The sequence below is a fragment of the Lepidochelys kempii genome, chromosome 9 (genome assembly GCF_965140285.1).
Source record: "Lepidochelys kempii isolate rLepKem1 chromosome 9, rLepKem1.hap1, whole genome shotgun sequence".
Taxonomy (NCBI): Eukaryota; Metazoa; Chordata; order Testudines; family Cheloniidae; genus Lepidochelys; species Lepidochelys kempii.
This window is the reverse complement of record NC_136388.1, coordinates 53,219,840-53,244,761: the sequence shown is the minus strand read 5'-3', so window position 1 is coordinate 53,244,761 and position 24,922 is coordinate 53,219,840. Positions and strand designations below refer to the sequence as shown.

The following is a 24,922-nucleotide window of genomic DNA, read 5'->3' as shown; positions in this document are numbered from 1 at the left end:
TTCAAAAAAAAACACCAACCCTGACAACCCCACCAACACACAATTGTATGCTGCATACACAATTCTCCTACCTGGGTAGAGGATGAGAAAGAGAACAAATCACATGTGACAGATGTTAGTCTCATTGATTAATGCACAACTAGATAGTGCTGAGATACTGTGGACATAAGGGCATCGTAAGAACCCGAATAGAATGGAATAGACGGTGATAGCAGCCAGTTTGAATTACCAAGCCTATCAGCAAGTTGAAGACTTAACTGGTGGTCTCTGAACTTTTTCCAAGGTACAGCTTTGGGGTTGTCTGTGAATGGACAAAAAGAAAGAAGGGGAAAGTCTATAGAGGAAAAACAGTTGGGAAATAGAAATTTCCTTTCCCCAGTTAGAAAAGGGGGCAGGGAGAGAACTAGATGTCAAAAACTGAATCACTATAGTTGTGTACAAACAACCCATTCCTGCTTTTGAATGGCTTAACAACGTAAGTAATTAATGTGTGAAACTCAGAGAAAAGATTGGAAGTCGTATTTCAGAACTATATACATTTCTGCTCATGCCCACAGACCTGGCGTTGGCTATGTTACGTGTGTGTGTGGAGGGGAGGGGTTGCACAGAGGGAGTTTCTTTTGTCTATAATATGTTCTTGGAGGCAGAATTCTAGGTTTGTCAGTCCCAAGTCCTTACTTTGCCACTTTGCTGCAGCAGGAAAGAAGTCATTCCCTATGTAAAGCCCATTCAAATAAATGGAAGGTGCCTAGTACATCTAGCCGCACCAGTGCGCAAACACTTGTTTGGGTGTGCCTGAGGAGTCATTTAGCAGTTAAGTGACTCCCAAATTTGGCTTGTAAGTTCACTCTCAGTGAGATGAATGAAGGAAATTCACATCTCTGCTTGTTTAGCTCATTCTGTCTGGTTGCAGACTCAATAAGAGAGCAGCAGTTGATTTACCCTCTGGAGGTGGTATTGCTAGTAAAAAGCCTGGAAATTTCACTCCTTAAAATGGGACTCCTAGAATATGTTCTAGGAAGAACGTGGTTTATCTGTGCTCTGGATCTAGATTATCTCTGTAAAAATCCTGAAAAATACAAGTTTGGATTGACTTCAACATCTCTCCCTTTGTTAGGCAAAAGATGTCCATGTAACAGACATTCAAGAAAGCTACACCACAGCACTAAATAAATTAGAGTCTGAGAACCAGCAACTGCAGAAGAACTTGGCAGAGACTAGAGCGAAGTTAGAGCTCTCCACTCAGGTCTGTCGGGACAAGTATGAGAGCATCGTGCAGCAAATGCAAAGCAAAGTGACTGAGATCAAGGATACAGAATGCAGGTGAGAGCATGGCATGGGGACAGTTTTTTGTTCTATTACAAAGGAAAGTCGAAGGCACACGAATAGATTTCTGATGCCACATTTGTACAGAATATCTACCCCAAAACTCTGACACAAGACCATTCTGGAATTTGCTGTTGTGCTTTAAATGGAGCAATAGCTTTTAGTCCCTGTTATCTTTGTTCTGCAGTGCTAGCTGGCATCTTAGGCTACGTCTCCACAGCATTTTGGATTTGACAGTGGGGCTCCCAGCCTGGGTTGACAGAATTGGATTAGTGGGGCTTGCACTAGCAGTCTAAAAGTAACTTTTTAGACTGCGCTTTGACTGTGCAACCTCGGGCTCTGAAGTCTAGGGAATGGGGCTGGACTTCAGAGCCCAAGCTGCACCTTCATAAGAACATAAGAATGGCCATACTGGGTCAGACCAAAGGTCCATCCAGCCCAGGCAAGGCGGATTAGTTTATCTTTTTGTTTTATGTGAATTTTTCTTGTGTTAAGAGGGAGGTTTATTCCTGTTTTCTGTAACTTTAAGGTTTTGCCCAGAGGGGGATCCTCTGTGTTTTGAATCTGAATACCCTGTAAAGTGTCATTTAGTTTTGTGAGATCTATTTGAAGTCCTTCACAGTCTGCTTTGGTCTTAACTATCTTGAGCAGGTTAGTATCATCTGCAGACTTTGCCACCTCACTGTTTACCCGTTTCTCCAGATAAGTTGAATAGGATTGGTCCTAGGAGTGACCCTTGGGGAACCCCACTAGTTACCCCTCTCCAGTCTGAAAATTTACCATTTATTCCTACCCTTTGTTCCCTGTCTTTCAACCAGTTCTCAATCTATGGAAAGGATCTTCCCTCTTATCCCATGACAACTTAATTTACGTAAGAGCCTTTGGTGAGGGACCTTGTCAAAGGCTTTCTGGAAATCTAAGTACACTATGTCCACTGGATCCCCCTTGTCCACATGTTTGTAGACCCCTTCAAAGAACTCTAATAGATTAGTAAGACATGATTTCCCTTTACTGCTAACTCACCGTTGAAGGCTGTGTAGACATGCCCTTACTGGTGCTCTTTATTGCTGCTATGCTTAGCTGCTTTTGTGTAGCAAAATTAGCACATATTCGAAGCATGCATGCATTCTCCTCAGTTAACTTGTACTGGTTTTTGTGGAGGAATTAGCTGTGGTACAGGAAGCTGTGGTCGTAATAGGATGTGCCACAGACTGTAATACTTCAAATGACTAGAACAATAGAATAAGTGGTGTTGTGAATTCCCTGGAGACTGGATGTACTTCTGGGGCCTTGTGAAAACAAGTGATAGCAGCCAGTTTGAATCGCCAAGCCTATTAAGAAAGTGAGGACTAACCTCTCTGAACTTTTCCAAGAAAAAGCCCTTGCATAAGATCTGTAAAACAGAGCCAAACTATCCTGATTTTAGATTTATGCTTTCTGTCCTGCTCTCCAGAAGAACCCAGGAGCTGCAGCACAAACATGAGGAAGAAAAAAGGAAACTGCAGGCCAGGCTTGAAAAGACCATTCAGCACTACAAAGGGGAGATCCAGAATCTGAAAGCCCACCATGTGTTGCCTGGGATGGGCGCTGTGTCAGATGCATCAGGCGGATCGAACCCCCATGTCAGTAGGAGCAGCTCTAAGGAATCCCTGTCCTCTGACTCGCTGCCAGGAACAGACCCTTTGTCCCCTGTGCTGGATGGAAAACAAGATTTCACTGACGATACATCCAGGAAGTCAGTCTCCAGTCAACGGAGAGAACTTGTGCCCTTGGTAAGTAGTAATATAGGAGCTGTTGGTCACTGTTCAGAGAGAAGGGATATAGTCAGGATTCTCTATTCTCTTATATGACAAATATAAGCAGGTTTCAGAGACCACCTTTTAAACACCACTATACTGTGTGTGCACGTAGAGGTACATTGTAACCCAAAGCCAGGAAAACTAATAGTACTGGGATGATGAATACTCTAATAACTAGAATGACGGTTTGGAATAAGATTATTTCCCAGAACACTTTGGGGCAAGACTTTCTGCTGAAATACGAATTCTAAACTCCGAGTTGGTTCAGCCTGTAGTGAACTTCTCCCTTGATACTGGAGTTGTGTACCAACTGACGGAAGCAACCTGCTTCAGTTATTAAATATTCTGTATCAGTATCTGTTTGGTGAAACTTGGCTCAGACATTTAATATTTTGTAGGAGAGGAAAAACTGCTATGCTGAAAATATAGGGGATGGGGGGGATGAAATCAAGTTTCTGAGGTAGGCAATTAGTTCACATATTTTTCCTAGTACTGATTGGAGGGCACATGGGGTTTTTTGGTTCTCTGCAACCCACACACTGTAATTTGTCACCATTTTATGGCTCTTAAAGGGCTGCCCCTGGTAGATCACTCCCCTACAGCATTAGTAGAGAAAGGGAGGTTGCCAGCAGGCAGCATTTGTCACCAAAAAAACCCCCAAAAAACGGTGATTGGAGAAGTGGCAGTAAACTGGATGAGACTAGCCCCTGCATATCCGTGAAAGGCCAGGATTTTCTGTCTTGGTGATTTCCACATACAGAGAAAGCCTCTTAGATTTCACCCAGTTGTCTTCTCTTACCAAGAAATTGAAGGCAGGCTTTCCCTGATGGACAACAGCTCCTTCCTGATCTCATATTTTACCTCCCCTTCCCTTCCCCCAACATTCCCTTCTCTGAAAGTCTCCCCTCATTTTTAATGTAGTTTAAAACTTAGCTTCGAAATGTCCCCCTTTCAGGGGGTGAGCTGTCTGGGGGAAGCAAGTGAGTGGCAGAACCAGCTTCTCTTTTTATTTGAAAGAACACATGGCAATTTATCAACAAGGGCTGGCTGAATAGGAGTGTGATGGGAGCTCAGCACATTCCTCCCAGCTACATGGGAATTGTGCATCACAAACCCGTACTGCCTCCTTGAACATTACCTAACAGAAAGCAGGGACTTCATAGTCTGCTCAGAAACTCATTCCCGCAGTAGCAAGAGACAGGCAGCGGCGGGTGGGTGAGTAATATGGACGGGAAAAGGTGGCTAAACTCACGTAATAAAACCATTGTAATGATTCAGACTTGCATTAGACAGTGGTTTTATATAACCTCTTTCATAGTCTTGAGTTACCCTAAAGCTGTGTAGAAAGTTCAGCACTGAGTATGAAATCCTTGCTCCATTGAAGTCAACAGGAATTTTACCACTGACTTCCCAGGGACCAGGATTCCCCCTAGAAGTGCAGTGGTCGGGTAGGTAACTGTGGAAGTCATTTTCCATGCAATAGTAGCTCCCACCCAGCCCTGGATATGCGAATTCCTTGTTATGAAGAGCAGTTACATGCGCCAAGATAGTGTTATGGGATTTTTCACTGCTGTTGGAGCCTGGCTGAAGCTACCTGGAGAGTCAGTATCTCTCCCTGTGTGCCCCACAACTAGCAAAATAGGACTGTATTGTTGTATCAGTGACTTGTCTAAGCATGAGACCCCGGTGCCTGACTTGGCCCAGCTCATGTAGTGCTGTACCTTTTGAAAGTATGGCTGGAATCCTGTTTTTGCTGACCTTCAGGCTGGCACTCTTTTACTGTGACAGACAGGCTGGAAGCACACCCAATCTCTGCATTATTGATTTCCTATTACTTCTGGCTTTTTGCGGCGTCCTGAGGGCCTTGTCCCTTTCTGATTCAGAATCTAGCCCCTTGCTGTGTGGCAAGGGACTTAAGAGCAGACATCCCAGCTATAGGTCTTCCAATGGGGCTTCTGCTTCTAAGTCATTTGTTAACTTAGCCGCCCGGGGCCTTACTTTTAGAACGTCGCTGTTTCCAGCTGACCTTTTAAGATTCTTAATCTGCTACCTCAATAAAGGTCAATAATGACATAACTTAGATTCTAGGTTCTCTCAACATGTAGAAACTGCTTGTGGTTCAGTACAGTTTCACTTGAATTAAATGCACTGTTTTTCCCCTCACAGTCAAATGCCAGAATATTGCATGTGTTGAAGCCTCCGGCTGCAGTTTATTTCTGTGCCCATGAGCCCTGTTAACATCTCTGTTTTCCTTTAGTGCCCCCTGCCTACAGCTCCGATTGGCTCAATAGCAGCAAGGTTTTTGGAGGAGGAAGAAGTGAGATCTCAGCGCATCCTGGAACGCTTAGATGCTCACATTGAGGAACTGAAAAGGGAGAGCGAAAGGACAGTGAAACAGTTCACACACCAGAAGTAACAGTTCTTCAAGGTCTGTGGATTTGAAGACTGGTTTAATTAAACCACATCAAACTGAGGGGGAGGTACCCATGAACCTAATATAACTCAGAGCTTGCAGGAAAGAAGTCTCCTCATTCCCCAAGCTGAATTAGCAGTGTGGAAACCAAGGAAATTGTGCTCGTCTCTGGAGCAAAACACTTTGCCTGGCGGGAGTGATTGTGCTGGTGAAAGTACATCTCCATCTGAAACACTGGCTCAGGAGGCTAGAGGTCTCTGTTCTAGGAGAGACTGTGTGCGTGTGTGTGTGTGTGTTCACTGTCATGGAGATTGTGATGTCTTCCCGGAGCAAATTCCAGTGTAAACTATTTATTTAAAACTATTTTTATATCTATAAAAAAGATAAATAAAAGCAAAACAGGAAAAATCCCTTTTCCCATTCTCATTCCCCCCCTCCCAAAAAAAAAAGGCACAAAGTAAATCTTTCAGCCAGTGAGTTTTCATTTGTATACCATCTCCAGGGAATTAATCTGACCATCTGCTTCCAAGAGGTTGTTATGCTCTTTTCAAAAAACAAGGTACACAGCAGGCCTAAGTGGGGGAGAAAACACTTTCCAAATGAGGCTCTCGTCTCCTAGTGTACTGTTGGTAAATATTTCCTGGAGCTTCATGCAACTCCTACACCTGGCTGCTTGCGTGCTGTGCTGTTCATTTCCATACGATTCCATCTTGCTCTTAAATTGCTTCCACAGATACTGAAGCAGCAAAATACACAAGCAGAAAACAAAGAAAGGAAAGGTGGCAGAATTCTCACTATGGTGATGGATATAAAAAAGGAGCAGTGGGAACAGAAGGTGAAGTAGAGTGTAAGGGATAAACACACATGAATGAGAGCCACTATATTTGTACAACAGCTGTTTTAGAGAGCACTGAGCAGCTGGTGGGAATTGTAAGAGTGGTTTTAGGAGTCAGGTCAGTGTGCCAGATAGCTTCTCAGAAGTCGTTTCATTCTGACAGGAGGAGTACATTTTAAGGCACTTGTCCTTGACTGTTTTCAGTGTGTGTTCTGTCACATCTAAGGGAACAGATTGGAGACCAAGCTTGATGCTTTTGTTGTTGATAAAGAATGAATTCCTAATCTATCCTCACCAGCTCCTTTGTTTTATGTACTAGCCTCATTTATAAAGTGGACCGCATTGGCTAACCCAGTCACGTGACAAGGTGGTGAGCTAATGCTGCCACATGGCTCCAGTAAGAGTCCTCACAATGAATAGGCCACTGAGTCAAAGTTATTGTAATAAATTGTCAGCTGACCAATCAGAAAGAATTTTATGCCCCTGTTATATATTAGGTGAGAGATTCAAAGATCCCTAGGGGAGTTAGGTTCCCAGTTGCCATTGAAAGTCAATGTGAGTTGCACACCTAACTCCCTAGATCCTGGCCATTGTCTTTCCTCCTGCTCCTTTGTTGTGCTTCCTTTTCCTGCTGCTCAGACTCCATTCCCCTCATGTTCATCCTGTCCCTCCTTGGCAAGGCTGTGGGTTCCCTGAGCATGGTCCAGGTGGGCATTGATTCACACTACTCCGCACCCTGCTGCATAGCTTGACTGATAAATGCAGTCTGATTTAAAATGTACACTGTGCTGTATTAGCATCTCCATCCCCACATTTGCCACTCCCTGTTTCTCTCTGTCCTTATTAGTTTTTCACAACTGTTCATCAGTTTTACACGCTGACAAGACCTGAAATCACAGACCCCATGAAGACTTGCCGTAAGTGATAATCAGCTCCATTGATCCAGACCATCCAGTGAAGGTGGTAAGTAATGCCTGTCGAAACAAAGGCGATTATATTCTGTTGTTGGAAGCTTTTGCCTCACCCACTCTCCTCCCCTCCCGTCAACTATAAGTCAGTGCATCTTTGAGAGCTCTCCTCATGTGCCTGGGGAATTTCAAAATGTGGAGGATTTGTGGGTCCCACCAGCTGTCCTTGATAAATGTGAATGATGGTTCTAGAGCCATTCCAGAGTCTGTTCTGTCACACAATGGGACCTAGTGCCCTTTTTTTCAATGTGATATTTATTATGGACACTCCCTTTCCCATATAACATATCGGGCCTGAAGTCACACTGTGGTGGCAGGATTTTCCAGCATGCATAGTGATGGTCTGACTCTCCTCTGGTTCTGACTTCAATTGGAGCAGAGGTAGGTCAATGAAAACAATTCAACAAGGCCCTATATATCGGCTAACCACTCAGGCCAAAGGGGCAACAATAGCAAAGGATCTCAAGGCTTCCATGAACTGGAGTATATAAACATTAGGGTGATGGAATCCTGGCCATTATCTAGTCAGTGGCAAAACTCCCATTGACTCCAATAGGTGCCAGGAGTTTGCCCTATGATTAGCAAAACTTGGTAAATCCTGAAGTAGATGATGGTTGCAGATGAGCAACACTAAACATGCCCAATTATGGAGGCTGTGGGTGGTAAGTAGAGAGGAAAGAAACTTAACAGACAGACTGTGCCATGAAAGGAGCAATCACCCCAGTTGCATCAGGTCAGGTTATACAGCCACATTCTGAGATATGAAGCCAATATACTGCTCAAAACAAAGCAAGATGACAGCTATCCCTACTCATTTGGGGATATCAAAGGCAATATGCCATTTGCTTGCACTGTAATAAAAGGCATGAAAATACTATTCCATCAACATCCCATGCACCTAAATACAAGCTGGATAAAAATCAATGATTTTTTTTAAATAAAATCTGATTTTTTTTTAATTTAAATCAGATTTTTTTGATAATTTTTTCCTCAAAAAGCAATCTAAAGATAGTTTTAATTAAGATACATTATAGCTCAAAGATATCTCACCATGGAATAGGGATTATAAATTCTAATTCTTATTATATATATTATATGTATATAAAATATGTTTGCTGTTGAAGAAAAAAATCCAGAATACTTAACCTTGTTGTTTTAGTTAAATAAAGCCATTTACATGTCTGTCTGGTGGTGATCTCCTCCTAATACAGCATGGCAAGAAAATCCTCCGAATATTAATGATTAACCTGTTGAATTGGAGATAGTTCACCTCCCAATGACTTCATAAATATCTGCTTCAATTACCATTGGTAAATGAATAACCAAGCAATCATTCATTTTCTGATACAGCTGTAAAACTAATCTGAAAAGTTTTCAAAATAAATCGCTGTTTAAAAATGTATATTGTGTACCTTCTAAAAATGAAACCTACATCAATCTCTGAGTTGTGAAGAGTATATATTAAGGTTATAACAACCAACAATGCACTTTTATGTAGAAATCCATGATTAAATCGAGTCTTCCTGACTAGTGATTTAAATCAAATTGATTTAAATCATGATTTGGTGATTTAAATCAATTTGATTTAAATCAAATCCACTCTGCCTAAATACGCTATTACATTTGGGCCATTATTGAAGCAATTAGCTATAATAATTGATAAATGGAGGAGCTGAGAGGCAGTTATCAAAGTTCTTCACTTGTATGTGTGTAGAATAATTTACCAATATCAAAAAGGATGAGACCTCTGACATTAGCAAATAACAGCTGGCAATGTGAATTCTTAGCTCAGAGTAATTACTCCTCTGCATGGCACAGGGTTACAGAAACTCTCCCAGTCCCCTTTCAGACTGAAGGATAATAGTCCATTTGAATTGGTGGGAAGAGTTGATGTATCAATAATGTGCGCTATAAAACTGTAAAGTGTACCTGTCGTTTTGTGAGGAGGAGGAATAGGGTTGTTTATCCTGGAGGGAGATGGCACAGCGAGTCCAGGCTTTATGGCACTTTTATCTGGGGCTGCAGGGTTTCCGTGCATTCATTTATGCCTTCTGAATGTTGAACATCCCCTCGGAATAATTACTTGGTCTTAGCAGTTTTATAATTAATGAAGCTGGAGGGTTTTTTTTGTCTTTGAACTCATCCTTTTTAATAACACCAAAGAATTTCTTACACAGTTGCAAGGCTGAGCCAGACGTTTGCCTTCTGTTTAATTAAAAACAATACTGTATGTGGAACCCAATTTGTAGTGAGTCGTGCCTTGATTTCTAGTCTGCACCACGTGAAAGGGAAAGGTTGCCATCTTGGCAAGACTTTTAATGGTGGTCTTACCAGATATGTGAGAGGGCATCAGATGTACAGTAGATTGTTCGTTATCCATGTGTGATATTGCATCTAGGTCATGTGTCTACTTAATCCAAGGAGTGGGGGTGTACACACAGAGAGAGAGAGAGACTAAAACAAATTGACTGGTTGTATTGAGGGTAATAACAGTATCCTGTAGCCTAGGGGACAAAATGAGTCCTGGAGACTGTTATCGTGATAGGTGATGGGGAATGTGTACAAAGAAACTACTTTTACTTTAGGGCAATTTCTTCTTACTGCTATTGCTCTCTGAGCATCTGTTATATGAATAATTCGGGCTTCTCCTGCCCCAGTTCCAACTCTCTTCCCCCTGCCACCTTATCTGTTGGGTGAAGGTCTAGGGACTTTCTTGTGACAAGCAGATTTTAGGGAAGAGGAGCCAGAGCCTTGTCTCCCTCTCGGCATTTGCAGGGGTTTTTCTAAGGTTAGACCTTGGGGGCAAGCATAGGCTTCTGGGAGCAGTGTGTAGCTATGTGTTGGCCTGGTCTGTAGAGGCATGGGGCTGGCTGCTGGACCCTGAGCAGGAGTACTTGCTGGGAATGATAGCAGGCTGTAGGACTGACCCTTGGAATTACACTCGAGAGGCTACTGTGCTCCTATCTCCCACTGGCAACTCCCAACTCTGGCCATATTGGATTCTGATGCCACTGTTATTGGATGGAACATGTGTAAGGGAATATGCCAAACTAGTCATTTCAGATGTTGAAATTCCCCACGGCTGAAGGCCAGCTGGAGAGGTAACAGTTCACCCAATGGGGTGAAGCTGAAACACTGCAAGGATCCACTTCTATGAAATCAAGAGGGCTCTGTCAAACCTTGTGACCTTCTCCAGCTGAAAGCTGTGGTCCAAGGGAAAAGGTATTCCTCGGCCCACACTGATGGTGTCATAGGAGTCTTGGCTCATCCTTCACAGAGCTCGTCAGAGCAAACAGAATACCCCTGGGTTTCCCTTTCTTCTGTCTGCATCCCTGCTGTGTTATGTACTCTGCGCTCCAGGGAATCTGCTCCCTGCTGGCTAGGATTAGCACCAGTAGCATTTCTATGGGGAGCAGCTGGCAGTCCACCCAGACCTGCCATAGGCCAGGGACAGTAGACTGTTTGAGGGCAGCTTTACTTTGCTCCTGGATGCTGCACGGAGTCCCTTCACCACAGCACAGTGCACGCAGTCCCCCCAAGCACTGCTTTCACTGGCATTCTGGAAAAGGAATTGCCCAACAATATTTTTGCCAACAGAAGGAGCTCAGATTGTTCCATGAGTGCAAGAAATAGAATAAGAAATTATAACTTCGTTGTTTTGGGGGAAAAAAAATCAAGTTAAAACAAAATGCTACCCCTTGGAATATACTGAAGTATATGCACACTGACATTTTCATGAAAGTGAAGTGTATTTTGTGGGGTGCTTTTTAAAAAATTTTTTTTCATCAGCTATTAAAAGTGAGACCAACCAGACTATTCCTCTTGCCTTCTGCATGGAAGTTCCTCTATGAATAGGACATCTATCAAAATTATGGTTCCTATAGGATATTAGCAATAATGTGTGTTTCTATAGAGCCAAAGTTCCACAGATTACTCTTGTTATGGCAATACTCCAGCTTTCCCATCATATTCAGCAAGTCTATCTTGGACAGACAGGTTGGGTTATTTTTAAATGTTGGCTTTGAGAACTAACATTCCCAGTTTAACTGTAACCTCCCGTATGGCAGAAAGCTCCTTTTGTGGTTGAAATAAAAGAACTGTAGTGTGCTAGATAGAGCCGAGTTACCACTCTATAGCAAAAGTGTTTACAACTCAAACATCCAAGTAATAAGGTAAAAATTAATGTATTTATTGAATTGAAGATCTAGTGTAAAAACAGTCATTTCGCAGTATCATGTAAATTTGTAAGACAATGAAATGCACAAGAAAGCCTTCACTTAGTGTATCTTCTTTCAGTAGCACATCTCTTCCCCTTAAGAATTTTGCTACTATGCTAGAGATACACAGGAACCCTGGTTTAAAGAGTCTTAAACTACTGCAGAGTCCTATTGTGAAAGCATAAGGTGCTTCCTTTCTCTATCCCATGACTATTCAGATTCTTCTCGGAGTAACCCTGATAAATGTTTTTGGTGAAAAACAATAATTCAGAAACCAACAGTTACTGCTGATATGTTAATGAACTGTGGACATAAAAAGTCAATCGCTTCCCTCAACCCATTTCTCTGGAAGGTATCACCTAACAGTGTCTGTAATAAATTTGAATTCCGTACAGCAGTTGCTCCCTTTGTAACCATTACAGATTTTTGCTAGTTTTGATCTTGTAGTATTGCATTAGCTCTTCCAAAGATACCTGAATGTTGCTCCATATTTGTTGGATTAATAGATTTGGTGGAGGGAGCTAATGGGCACACAAAATGATGTGGGTTTTGGACATGTTGAAATTTTGTTGTTTTGTGCATGATGATGAAAAGAATGGGAGAATGGTTTACTGGGTATCTACTTTGTATTTCAGGATGTTTGAGTAGAAATTGTGATTGGCATTCTCTTGCACCATGACACGCACCTCTGTGCAGCTGGAAGTATTACAGGTTCCCTCCCAGTAACCATCTTTACTCAAGGTCAGAGGAGAAGTGTTTTCAGCCTCAACAAAGGCCTTTGCTATACTATGCATCTTGAGCTTAAACTGAACATTGCGATTGGCTGGCAGTAGCCCAGCAAGTGGCTCCAGTATTTCATAGCCTTCTGCCCAGTTGCTATAATTCTGCGGAAAAACTGGCCACTTCACTTCGGTGTTTGGGCAAGAGATGAGGTAGTTGAAGATGTAATTGTAGTTGCCTGGATCTGACTTCTTCTTGGTATAGATTTGAAGAACAAACTTTCCTGCGTGGGGGAGATGGATCTTAAACTCAATTTGGTTTCCTCGATGGATTTGCATGATGTGCCGCCTTCTCATATCCTCGGTCAAGCTAGTGTTATCCCACTGCAGTGAGGGTAGGACACTTATATCTTTACCCAGTGTGAAAGTGATGGAACACCGCCCATCATTGGTGTGAATTATGGGGTCAGGGTGTGATGGCCTCAGGAATCCTTTCCGCTCTGTGAACCAACTAGGTCCAACAGGTTGATATAGGTCCTTTGGAAAATGCATGCTCTTGTCCACAGAGTTGCACTCTATGATGCATTCTAACACACAGTTGTAGAGATCCTCTGAGCCTTTGCAGGGCTTGGCAAAGACCTGTAGTTTGTGATTCCCAGTCTTCTGGGGATAAATCTCCAGCCTCATCCCATTCTTTTTTAATGTCATTAAACCATGTTCCTTAGTTCCCTGCAGGCTAAATGTAAATAATAGTGGAGTACGACTCTCAATAGAAATAGTTGCTTTTCCGTTTACTGTGAAATACAAAGAAAAGAAATTGTTCAGGAGTTTCCTCCAGTCTGTTTATATAAAACCCCTGCACAGTATAACCTGAAGGACTGAATCAGTGAAATGAAAGGGCTGCAGTTGGCTGGATCTAACTTGTCAACCACTAGCCAAATCAGTGTGTCCCCCTTCCCTCCCCCCAAGGAACAAGATGGGGTTGTTGTTTTGGGACACTTGTTTATCCGATTTTATATTAAGTGAGATGAAGCTGGTCAGTGCTCATGGATCCTTTGGAAGATGGAAGCCTGTGTGAACTCTGGTATTACAACTCAAGCTGCCCACCCTTTTAGGGACACCGGAACTGCCAGGCTGGATCAGACCCAAAATCTAGTCCAGTATACAACAGTGGCCAGCACCAGCTGCTCTAGAGGAAGGTGAGAGAGCCCCGCCATAGGAAGAGATGGGAAAATCTGCTCTCTGTGTTATCCTCATCCTGATCTGTAGTACCTCAAGATTGATTTAAGGCCTGAAGCATGAGGGTTAGTATTCATTATGACAACTCTGGATATTTTTATCTTTCATATAACTATCCACTCCCCTTTTTAATCTTGCTAAGTGCTTGGCCTCTTGGTTGAAGCCCCTGAACAGCTTGAGACAGTTCTACTTTTGCAACCCTACAATAAGGCCAAGATTTAAAAAAAAAAGGGGGGGTACCCTAAAATTCAACTCCTAAATTAACAGCTAGCACCTAAATAAATGACTGATGCCAAAGGGACCTGCTGGTGCCCAGTCCTGAAAATCAGGGTGCTTATTTAGACATTTATAGTAAATAAGGATTTAGGAGTGGAACTGTAGACACCCATTTTTTAAAAACTCTTGCCCTTATTTTCTAGCTGGAGTTACAGCTAAGTGATGAAAGAGTTAACTGGAGCAATTAATGTACCTAGTGGCACCTGGAGGGTGAGCGAAGCCCAAGTGAAGATGAAGCCCATTGTGGGGAGGGCTGCATGATGAGAATAGAGGGAGGAAGCCATCTGAGAAAGAAGGTGCAGGGAGAGGGGAAGAATTATATAGTCCCTTTCTGGTGGCTACGGAATGGAGGAAAGGCCCAGAAAGAGCCAGATGTACAGAGAGCCAGGTGAGGGAAAGGGACTGAAGGAAGGCCACAGTAGGAAGAAGTCCAGGGAGGCAGCAAGGAATCTGAAGGAGCAGATCTGTTGAATTTGGAGCTGGGCTTCCAGAGAGAGCCTGGAAGGTGTTGCTCCACACATGCAGAGCCCGGGGAAGGGCTGATGAGTCTAAGAATGAGCTTAGGTAGGGACAAAGAGCTATGTTCAATTAAGTTGAGTTTATTGTACTCTGTTCTGGAAGGGATGGGACTCTGTGACCTGGCTGGAGGGTTGAGTCCCAAGAAGAGGCAGACCATTGCAGAGCCAGAGAGGCTGGGGATGCTGAAGGAGGAGGGCCTGCTACACCACACTATGAGAGGGTGTGCCAGTGATGAGTCCACTCTATGAAAAGCTGCTAATATTGGGCTACTTAAACTAGCCCCTATGGAATTTGCAATAACATTTCTGATTTCACACGGTTGGGATTGAAACCGCAAGCAGATGATATTCATTGGGTATTTCTGTAGTCCCCTTAGCCTCATGTAACTATGGTTTACCCCAAACAGCCAAAAATTGGGCCCGCTGGGGAAGAGAGCCTCTCATGCTACCTATTTGTCAGCAGTGAGTGGGGAATGTAACTCATCCAGATCTGTACAAGACACGAGTGCTCTGTAATGTCTCCTGTTGGGTGACGTTCTGTTTGGTGACGTTACCTGTTTGGATGATGGACGTGCCTGGATGTGCAGCCAGCATGCCCAGCTTGTAAAAGTGAGCCTTGTATGACATGTTGCTCTCAAACTCTTTCAGTGTCAGAGCTGGCTTCAGGAGCTGCCAGTTGCTGTTTTCTGGGAAGTGATTATTAATAAATAGGGCCGGGTGCGTAAGAAAATAAAACTCATTATATCTGGAACAAGAGGGAAGAGGTTAGCAAAAAATGGAAAGTATTTAATAACTTGTAACAACTTTCAGCCATGCATCTCAAAAATTAAATGTAACACTATTCTAGAAGTGAAAGCAGTGTGTGGATTGTTGGCAATATGCCCAGCTGCTATTGTCTCATTAAATAGACTGCTGCCACGTGAATAGTGGGGGAGAGGAGAAGGGCCCACTCCTACATTGCCTGTGTAACCCAAAACTCCCAACCAAATCCCATTTTCAGTCCACAAGGCAGTGTTTCTTTATTCAACCCCCTCATCCACAAACCACCACATTAAGGCTTATCTCTTGCAGATATATATGCACATGTTTATCTTTAAGCACAAGTGGCCCCCAGTTGACTTCAGGGGGAAAGTTTTTATACATCAAGTTAAGCATGTGCATGAGCATTTTCAGGATTGGAGGCTTAATTTCCAGATGCTCGTATAACATGCTCCAAGGCCCCTTTTTACATATATGAAAATGCAAACTCATCTGGGATATCAGGCTACAGGATTCAGAAGCAGACTCAAACCATTCAATCAAAATACAAGATCTGAGAATGATGCCCCTTCTATAATTGCATTTGGGGTGAACCTTACACCAGTTTTAAAACTAATGGCAAAGTGCTCTTAGGAGTATGTGGTCTGAATTTTTTTTTTTCCCAGGAGCAGCTGTAAGTGTTCAGCACCTCTGAAAATCAGACTGATAGTTTGAAAAAGAAATAGTGTCAATTTTTTTAAAAAGCCCCCAATATTTCATTTGCTTTCTCCTTCTGCCACTAGGCAATTGTATTGGAATTGCCTGTTTAATTAAAAAATAGAGGATTTAGGAATTTGAGACAATTGAGTGATTTAATATACAGGGCACACCTTAAAGCTTTCCCATTAGGCTTACACTACTACAAAACCTAGTTTTACAGTATGTTTTTTGGCCATTCATTTAAGTATATGAAATAACTAAAGACCCAACCACATGTATATACTTCAATTTTAATCCAGAATAAAAGCAGAATTTTGAACATTTTTGAAAGGCCAAATACTTTAATGTAAGTATCTGGGGAATATATTAGCAGGTGTTGGGAATGGCTCACTGCTCATGTTACCCCATCTTTTTAAAAGGTAGTCAAGATCTGCTCCATGTAAGGACAATAGAGAGCGAGGATTATCTTCAGTTCCAAGTATAATCCCGCGGTGAGTTGTTGAATTCTGGAGCTTTATTTGTTCAAAGGCCCAATTGTAGGTGCTTTTGAAAATTTTACCCCTGCAGCCTCCGTCCTGCTGGCAAAAGTGACAGGCCCATATCTTCAAGCACCTTTAACTCCCATTGATTTCAGCTCCTCAATACTTTTTGAGGATTTGGCCCTTAGAAGTCTTAGGTCCCACTGACTGTCATTGAGATTTAGGCTCCTAACTGGCTAAATTATTTTGGAAAATGAGAGTGAGGCTCCTAAATTACTTAGGGGCTTTGGGAAATGTTACCTTAGGTGTCTTCGTCATAAGTTAAAAATACAGATAACAAAAGGACTGAACCACAAGCAGCTGCTTCTCCCCCCAAAACCAGAAAATACTAAACTAAAGCTGAATCCAGACACTACCCCCTTGCTACACACATTGGCCCTCTTTGTGCCCCATGTTGACCTAGCTCTGGGTGTTAAAATAATAAATGGTACCATACTGAAAGGTGAACTTGCTGCATGAATCATCAACTGAGCCACTTCCCCAGGTGCTGTCCAGCAGATGCCACCTTCCATCAAGGTAAACTGTATTCCAGGCATGGTTACAACCCTCTGTAAAGGACTGTCCGGGTCTGTAACTGTACCCTTTAGAGTATCCTGATAACGTCATGCACTGTACACCTGCAACGCTGAGGGAAGGAGGGTATTACAAAGCAGCATCTTATTCATCGGGGCCTTTTCATTTTTATACAGTTGAAATCATGGAGCTGCACAGGGGTGACCATGAAAATTAGTGTTTCCATCAGCATTATAACCCAGAATCCTGTAGTCACCTAGTTCTTTCTTCTGATTGTTAGCCCATATGCCCTTATTGCTCACAGATGAAATACTGATTTCATGTGCAGTGTCTATCTTCTTGGGCTCAACTGAACTGCGGTTATAATCCTACCATCCCAGGTTGGACAGCGTTCCCTCAGATATCTCCATGTAGGAGATACATTCTGTTTCTTCCAGTCATGAAACATGCATTCTGGTTGAGCCCTGCATGGCTAGTGGACTTAAGCAGAGATTGTCTTTACTGGGCTGTGACGGATAAAGCCTCCCAGCAGGAGTCTGAGTACCATCATTGATCCAACTGTGTTACAGTCTGACGCCTTTCTGATATAGAGTAAGATCGATCTCTGACCATACCTTTTCCTGAGGGCTTGGGCAGTGTATTCTATTTTAGTAGAGGGTATCTTTTTTTCCATTCCTTGTATGATTCCTCTCTCTAGTTCAGTGTTACATCCACTATGACAACCGAGCATGCTTAATTTCCTCCATCTTGTTACTCATTAGAGTCACTTCCAACGTTACCCAAAATTAGAGACAGCCATTAATTTTCAAGATGGTGGCTATCGGTCTCTTGACTGATTATCATCTTGAAAATTGATGGCTATCAGTCTCTGAAATAAGTGATCCCAGATTTTTAATGTTGCAGTAAGGCATCCTAGATTTTTCCTAAATGGAGGGAAATTGGTTTTAAAAAAACAAAACAAAACAGTTTGAGTTTTTCTCTGAGAATGCATTAAGGAGGTGGTGGGGGAAAGATCAGTTCATATTATTTTTATACAGAATGAGACAGAACCCATCCACTGGAATAGACATTGTTATGCAAATAAAATTAAAATAGATTTTTGTATGAATCAGTGTCTGTGCCATGGGAGATCAAACAGGATCTAAACACATTGGAATCCTGTGAATGGTTTGTCCAAATTTGCTTCATTTAAGCAGAAGATTGTCCTCTGAATAGGTTGGAACTGAAATTTTTCTGCTTTATTGAAAAATCTTGTATTAAATGGAGCAGATCCTTAAAGCAATAAATTATTTGTATTTTAGAAACAAGATTATCTGTGGAATGTGAATTTAACTCGGTGAGATGCAAAGGGATTCATATGGCAGAAAGAAGGAGAGCTACACAATGACGGATGGATATTTGGATAGTAGCAGGTGATGTAAAGAAATTTAAGGTGGACAACTGACGCACCGGCTGTGAGTTCACAGTGTGCTGCTGCTCCACAAAAAAGTAGAGGCATTCTTTGATCTATAAAGAAATCTCCTGTAACATTAGGGTGGTAATAAGGCAGTTTTACACATCGGTCTAGTAAAACCTTAATTTGGATTGTTATGTATTATTTGTGTTGTGGTTGTGCATAGGAGCCCCACTCATGGACCCCAGGATGCTATCGACTTCAGTAGGCTTTGTATCAGGCCCTAAGAGGAAGATACTGTTTTAGGGAAGGATCAGAGACTGCAGTGGTACTAAAAATGGAGTGTGATGAATTGAGAGCCAGTGAAGGAGCTCAAATTAGGTAGTCTGAGGAGAAAGGAGAGATGAGGTGTGACATGCTACCACTATATAAACACATTAAAGGGCAGAGACTTCTTTATATTATCTGTGAAATAGGGTGATCAAGATTAAAGGCCTTCAAAGAAAAAAACGAAGATAAAATTCAGGGTACACATGAGTAAACATTTCTTAAACATGTGCTTAAGCCTGGCATGGGATAGACCATAAAATAGAGATAATGAGGGATGGCCTGTCAGTGGAAGTATTAATCAACAGGCTGATCAAGACTAGAGGGAGAATTATATCAGAAACCTTATTGATGGTGCAGAAGGCCAAACAAAGTGACCTACAATGTCTTTGCCAATCTTTGATCACCTGTGAGCCAAATTCTGCTCTGTTTCACGTCAGTAAATCTGGAGTAGCTCTGTTGATGTGAATGGAGATAGCTTGGATTTACACCAGTGTAACTGAGATCAGGAGCTGGCCCATTGACTTGAAGGAAGATTGAAGATAGGAATTGCCAAGTAGTCTAGGTGAGTTGGGTATCTAATTCCTGTAAGCTCTCTGAAAATCCCAGCATTTAACATATCTAAACAGAATGCCAAGGGTCATATTCTGCCCAAAATTACCACCCCTGCAATCCCATTTAGGATGAAATTAGTAAAACTATCCCAAGGGTGAGAGAAACTAGAATTTATTTGCGATTCCCAAGGGAAGTGGTAGATGCACTACTGCTAGAGTCCTTTAACAATGGACTTGGCGAAGTGCTGGCTGAATATAAAATATAGGAACAACCCTGTACTAGCAGGAAGATGAACTAAACAGGGTTTCTTACATTTGTCATCTAAATGCTATACAAATAAAGTAAATTGTTCAGAGTAATAGGGAGAAGTGTGAGGAACTCAAGAAATACCCAACAAAGCTAGAAGACTGGACCACATGATGGTGGATGATGACATTAAGTGCAATGTAACGTGGATTGGAAGAAATGATTAAGCTGATTGCATGTGGTGATGCTATCATTGTAAGTTCAGTGAAAAATCTGCTCAATGCACAGAGATAATTAAAAGCAATAAAAGATGCTGGCCTTTGTTAAAAAGAAGATAAAGAACATGCGGACTAATATGGAGAATGTTACACTGCCTTTATGTATCTGAATGGCACATCCTTCCCTTCAATTCTGGGCTCAGTTTCGGTGAACTCATCATAAAAAAAAGAGGGTGGGTGGGTCAGAGGGGAGAGAAATGTTCCAGAGAAGGACAACAGCAATGGTACATGGCACTTAGGGGGAAGGGGATTCCATATTAGAGACTAAAATGATAGGACAATTGACTATGGAAAAGGTAGAAAGCAACAGGAGAAGGCCAGTTGGGTGCCTGCATGTACTCAAACCCATAATGCCTGCATGAGGGCACTCTATGATCAAGTCTACACTGGAGACTCCAGTCAGTTCGGCTGAAAATTTATTGTATTGAAACCTGGGAAGTGCAAATGCTTGTGTATATTAATACTAGCCATGTTGAGTCAGGTCCCATGTCCATGCTAAGGCTGTCCTAAGCTGATTTATCTCACCATCACAAACAATGGGGTCACAAAAAGAAAAGGAGTACTTGTGGCACCTTAGAGACTAACCAATTTATTTGAGCATAAGCTTTCGGGAGCTACAGCTCACTTCATCGGATGCATTTGATGAAGTGAGCTGTAGCTCCCGAAAGCTTATGCTCAAATAAATTGGTTAGTCTCTAAGGTGCCACAAGTACTCCTTTTCTTTTTGTGAATACAGACTAACACGGCTGCTACTCTGAAACCTGTCAATGGGGTTACAGTGGTCCCAGAAAACAAGCCATTGCATTTTGCTGACTGCCACCTGATAAGCCAATTTTGGATAATTTAATATTGCTCAAGTATTTGTAAAAACTCATGTTTACATTCATTTCCAAAAATGTTTGATTTCGGTGCTGACCTCCCAATACCAACCTCCTAAAAATGCCCTGGTCTTCATTAATGGCCTTCCCTTGCTACGGGACTCTCATCTGGTCAGTCATAGGAGGTTTGCCAGCTGAAGAGAGATCCACCCATCATTTGTGCCTTGAACCCTTGTCCACACTGGCACTGAAGCGACTGAGGATCAATCAGTGACATGAATGGGAATTGTGTGGTGCTCAGTTCATTCATTACGGTTGCTTCAATATGGATTTAAGAGACTAATTTTAGGTCCTCATTTTTGAAAAATGTGGCCCTTGAAACATCCAAAACCAGGAGTTCTGCTCTTTCCCTACTGCCTTCATAGTTAAAGACTACCTGAATTGTGTACAAGGAGAGTAAGATGAGGAAATTAGGTCCTCTTTCTAGAATGGAATGTCTTTGTCTGGCAACAGAAACAGAGGAAATGTATTATGGGTTGAGTTAATCCTTGTAGGTTGGGCATGGCCTCTGTCTTGCATTCAGGATAAATGTAAAGAAACCATTACGATTAGGTGGCTGAAACAATAGCAGTAGCATCCAAAACACAGACACATGCAAAAGCTGAATAGAAGCTGAATCATGTGGCCCAACAGGTTTCAAATATAGGGGCTAGGCCTTTGATTGGTGGAGCTGGTTTTACTCCTGGGGGAATTCTGCGCCAAAAAACTAAAAATTCTGCAATAAAAATTAAATTAAAAATTCTGCGCACAATATTTTAAAATTCTGCATATTTTATTTGTCAAAATAACACAATATAATCACACCAGTTTCAATTATTTTTGGTCATTTATTTCAAAATATCTATCAGCAAATATGTCTGTAACAATACAGACAACAAAAAAGATTCGGGAAATGTTTTTTTGACAAATAGATTCTTTACTAGGCATATTAATACAGAACGGTGAGTGATAATTCATTTAAACTACAATATGCAGCTGTATTTCCCGCACCCCTGAGAAGCAGAGCAAGGGCTTGGGGGAGTCAGGGGTAATGAAGGAGCTGAGGGAGAGGGAAGTAAATTGCTGGGAATGAGCCTGGGTGTGAACTTTGCGGTTTGTTGGTTATGGGTGGGAAAAGTATGGAACAGGTTTTTTTCAGGGGCGGGAAGGGATGGTTAGGGAGCTTCCCCCATGCAGACCCTGGCTGACCCCTAGCCTCGCCCATTCAGTCAGGCATATCTTCCCCATCCACATGTGTCCCTCCACCCCCACTAAGACACCCACTCCCCCCATCCCCATTTGGCCCTGTACCCCTCCCCCTGTCCCTATGTGTCCCTGTACCCCTTCCTCCTGTCTCCATGTGTCTCTGAGCCCCCACCAGCCACTCTCGTGTCCCTATGTAGCTCTGCATCCATCACCATGTGGCCCTGCGCCTCTCTTCCCCCCCCCATGGCCTTGCGCCTCAACTCCCATTCATCCCCTGCCCCAGTCTGTCTTCTCCCACTAGCCCTTATGAGCCCCTGTCTGACCTCCACCCTCCAGCAGCCCCATACTGTCTGTCTCCCCATAGCCCCTGACCTGGCCTGACACGGGCTGCAAAGACGGCAGGCTCTTTCTCTTCCCTGGCTGGCCGGGTGGGGCTGCTTTGTTCTATCGCCACCTGGTGGGCAAAGGGCGGAACTGCAGCAACATTTTGGCAGAAGCTTTTTTTCTGTGCAAAAAATTTAAAATATATGTGGCTCACTAATTATGCGCACATGCAGTAGCGCAGAATTCCCCCAAGAGTATGGTTTTGCGTGTGTGTGTGTGTGTGTGTGTCTGAGAGAGGGCACAAGCTGAAGCAGGGAGAGAAAGCCAAGCAGACAGTAACAGAAGGCTGATAATGTGACCTTGAGACTAAGAAAGCTAAGAGAAAAAGCTTTTAGGCTTGGAACAGCCAGCAAAGAAACTGGTTTTGTTTTATTTATTTTTTCTTTCCCTCAGCTGTGTTCAAGGAAATGGGACCTCGTACATTCTTTGTAAATAAACAAAATTGCATCAAAAAATACCTATTACCAATTTCTCCTAACTGGAACAATCTATAAAACACCAAATTTTTGGCTAGCCACGTGAGTGAAAGGAGGTAACAATTGTCTGTCAGGAGGAGAGTGTACTGGGCCAATATCTGGTTGGTATTTGATAAAGACAAAACAGACTGGATGCCTGGGGGTTTTGTAAAATCACAGAATGAGGAATCTGTGTGGAAATGTTTCAGTAGTGAGTAGATGAGTGGAGAGTGTGAATAATACAAATACCCTTGGGAATATTAATTATTAATAAACAAAAGGGTTTGTTTCTCAGTACATTTTTCTAATTACATTTGGAAAATCTAGCAATAACTGTTACATAAAATGCAATTATAAAATCATAGTTGATTATCAATTCGTAATTTTAATATTTTCTTTTAAAAAGCAGAATAGATACCCGGAACACTGAGTTGTTGGCTACAGGCATTCTCCACATAAGCATCTTACAGAATATTTTTAAAATGTCAGTTTCCCTCACAGTAAACTTCAGTTACTAATGGGAATATGCTTCCGGTGGCTCTTGGGTGGGGAGAGAAGTCAGTAATTACTGATATGTGCCAATTAAAATCTGATTTTCCCAGGCTTATATAAAATGGGAGTCAGTGTGTCAAGAAGTTGATGGAAGGGGCTCCATTTGGAAAGGGACCTTGGTAGCCCAGGTTTCTGCTAAGTGCAAAATTAATTTCTTATCACCATCATTAGTTCATGAAACCAAACTATTACAAACATTTGGGGCATCAGCAGTGATTCCCAGGGTTTACTTTATACAAGAGCTGTATCCTTTCTCTACTGGGGATGGAGAAGTGCACTGGAGAAGCAATTTGTGCTTCATTCATACTAAAGGAATTTATAGTTTCTGCAATGAAATGAGCCTCCTTTTACATGAGCTGGATATATAATTGGTTGTCAAGCCCTATTCTAAATCCTTTGAGAGCCAAACCCTGCTCACTCATTGAAGTCAACAGGGCTACTGGCATGCGGAAGGTGAACAGATGTGGTCATGAAATTACAACACATCTGCAAAATGGGGTAATGATACTGACCTCCTTTGTAAAGTGCTTCGAGATCTACTGATGAAAAGCATTATATAAGAGCTGGGTATTATTATTCTGGTTTAGGTGTGGGGCGTTTTGCAGAGAATATTGGAAAAGCTTAAGCCTGGGCTTCAATGACTACCTCTTGCATGTGAGTTGGTTGCAGATAATGTTCTTCAGTATTTCAGCCTTGCCATTCTTTTAACCTTCAGATACACAGCTACTCCAAGAAAAAAAACCACAGCCTCTTCTAACTAAATTATCTCCATGTATTCATCTGCCATTATGTTAATGCAATGCGAAGCTCAGCAGATGGCACAAAGTAAATTATGGTGGGGGGTGGGGGGTAGGGAAATCAAAATTGACCTTTTGAGGACTTGCTGTTGTTCCACAGCATAGTCTGAAAGAGAAAGTTTCAAGTCCTGTTTAAAGTCATTTTAGGTGATGTAAAGGGAGATAGAGTAGGCACAGAGATGACAGTATTAACTCTCCCGGGGGTTGAACGTTTGTGATCTTATTTACCTGCACATTTGTTGAAAGAGCCCAGCGTACCCTGCACAAACGCTCTTCCCAGTGCGAAGGACGTCCTTTGGCTCACAAGACCTCTGGGCTTTGTTATGGAAGCCCACAACATCGTATTCTAGAGAAATGAAGACAAAATAAAGGTCCTCCAAAAGCCTGGGGCAAAGGGATTGACGAGCAATAGAAAATGTTTGGATCATTTTCATCTCCAAGAAGCACAAACAAAGAGAAATGATCTGTATTAGGAGCTGTACGAAGATGTTTCCTCTGTAAATGTCTGCTTTGGGTTCTCTCTGCATGCATCTCCTAAGGAACTAAGTTGCAAACCTAGGCTCTGATTCTTCAGTCAGATCCAAATGGGCAGACACTTATTTCTGTGCAGAGCCAGTGTGTCTCCTTAAGGATCCATCCCCAATTGCAGGATCATGGCAGTAAAGGGTAAAATGTAAAGTCCTCAATATCAGAGAAAAATCCTTGAAAGTATCTAATCAATGAAAAACATGGAACAGTTTGTTGTGAGTGCATCACACATCAATGTGGGTAGAACTGGGTAATTGTCACCTTTCCATGGCACCAAAACTATTAATGAATTTGGGTCAAATTTGGCAAATTTTTGCCCTCCCAAAATAATTTTTTTAAAAAGTCAAAATAGTTCATTTGAATCATTTTGAAACAAATGTGTTGAAAGATGTTTTGTTTAGAAGTTTATATATAATTTAAAAAACACTCAAAAGAAATGAAACACTGAAACCAATTAGTTAGGGATCAAAAAACAAAAAATAAACTAATCCCTCCCCCCAACATTTTTTAAATTATTTTGTTTC

At 42.1% G+C, this 24,922-nt stretch overlaps 2 protein-coding genes across 12 annotated transcripts in view; one reads left to right on the top strand and one right to left on the bottom strand.

Moving 5' to 3' along the window:
• The window catches only part of CEP63 (centrosomal protein 63), a 51,367-nt gene extending 42,642 nt beyond the window's left edge, over nt 1-8,725 (top strand). For 10 of the 11 annotated variants that reach the window (XM_073360361.2, XM_073360362.2, XM_073360357.2 and 7 more), the window contains 3 exons: nt 1,118-1,323; nt 2,780-3,098; nt 5,383-5,616. In XM_073360361.2, coding sequence (XP_073216462.1) covers nt 1,118-1,323; nt 2,780-3,098; nt 5,383-5,541 — 684 coding nt within the window. In that variant the 3' untranslated portion in view covers nt 5,542-5,616. Of the gene's footprint in view, nt 1-1,117; nt 1,324-2,779; nt 3,099-5,382; nt 5,617-7,220 lie in introns of those variants that run through there. The other variant, XM_073360355.2, reaches the window with a different exon arrangement.
• A 3,436-nt stretch (nt 8,726-12,161) lies between these two features.
• KY (kyphoscoliosis peptidase) overlaps nt 12,162-24,922 on the bottom strand; it is a 32,270-nt gene continuing 19,509 nt past the window's right edge. The window contains exons 8-11 of the mRNA XM_073358909.1: nt 24,099-24,216; nt 16,744-16,932; nt 14,865-15,055; nt 12,162-13,071 (exon numbers count right to left, since the gene is read on the bottom strand). Of these exons, the coding sequence (XP_073215010.1) occupies nt 12,167-13,071; nt 14,865-15,055; nt 16,744-16,932; nt 24,099-24,216 (1,403 nt within the window). The 3' untranslated portion in view covers nt 12,162-12,166. The remainder of the gene's footprint in view (nt 13,072-14,864; nt 15,056-16,743; nt 16,933-24,098; nt 24,217-24,922) is intronic.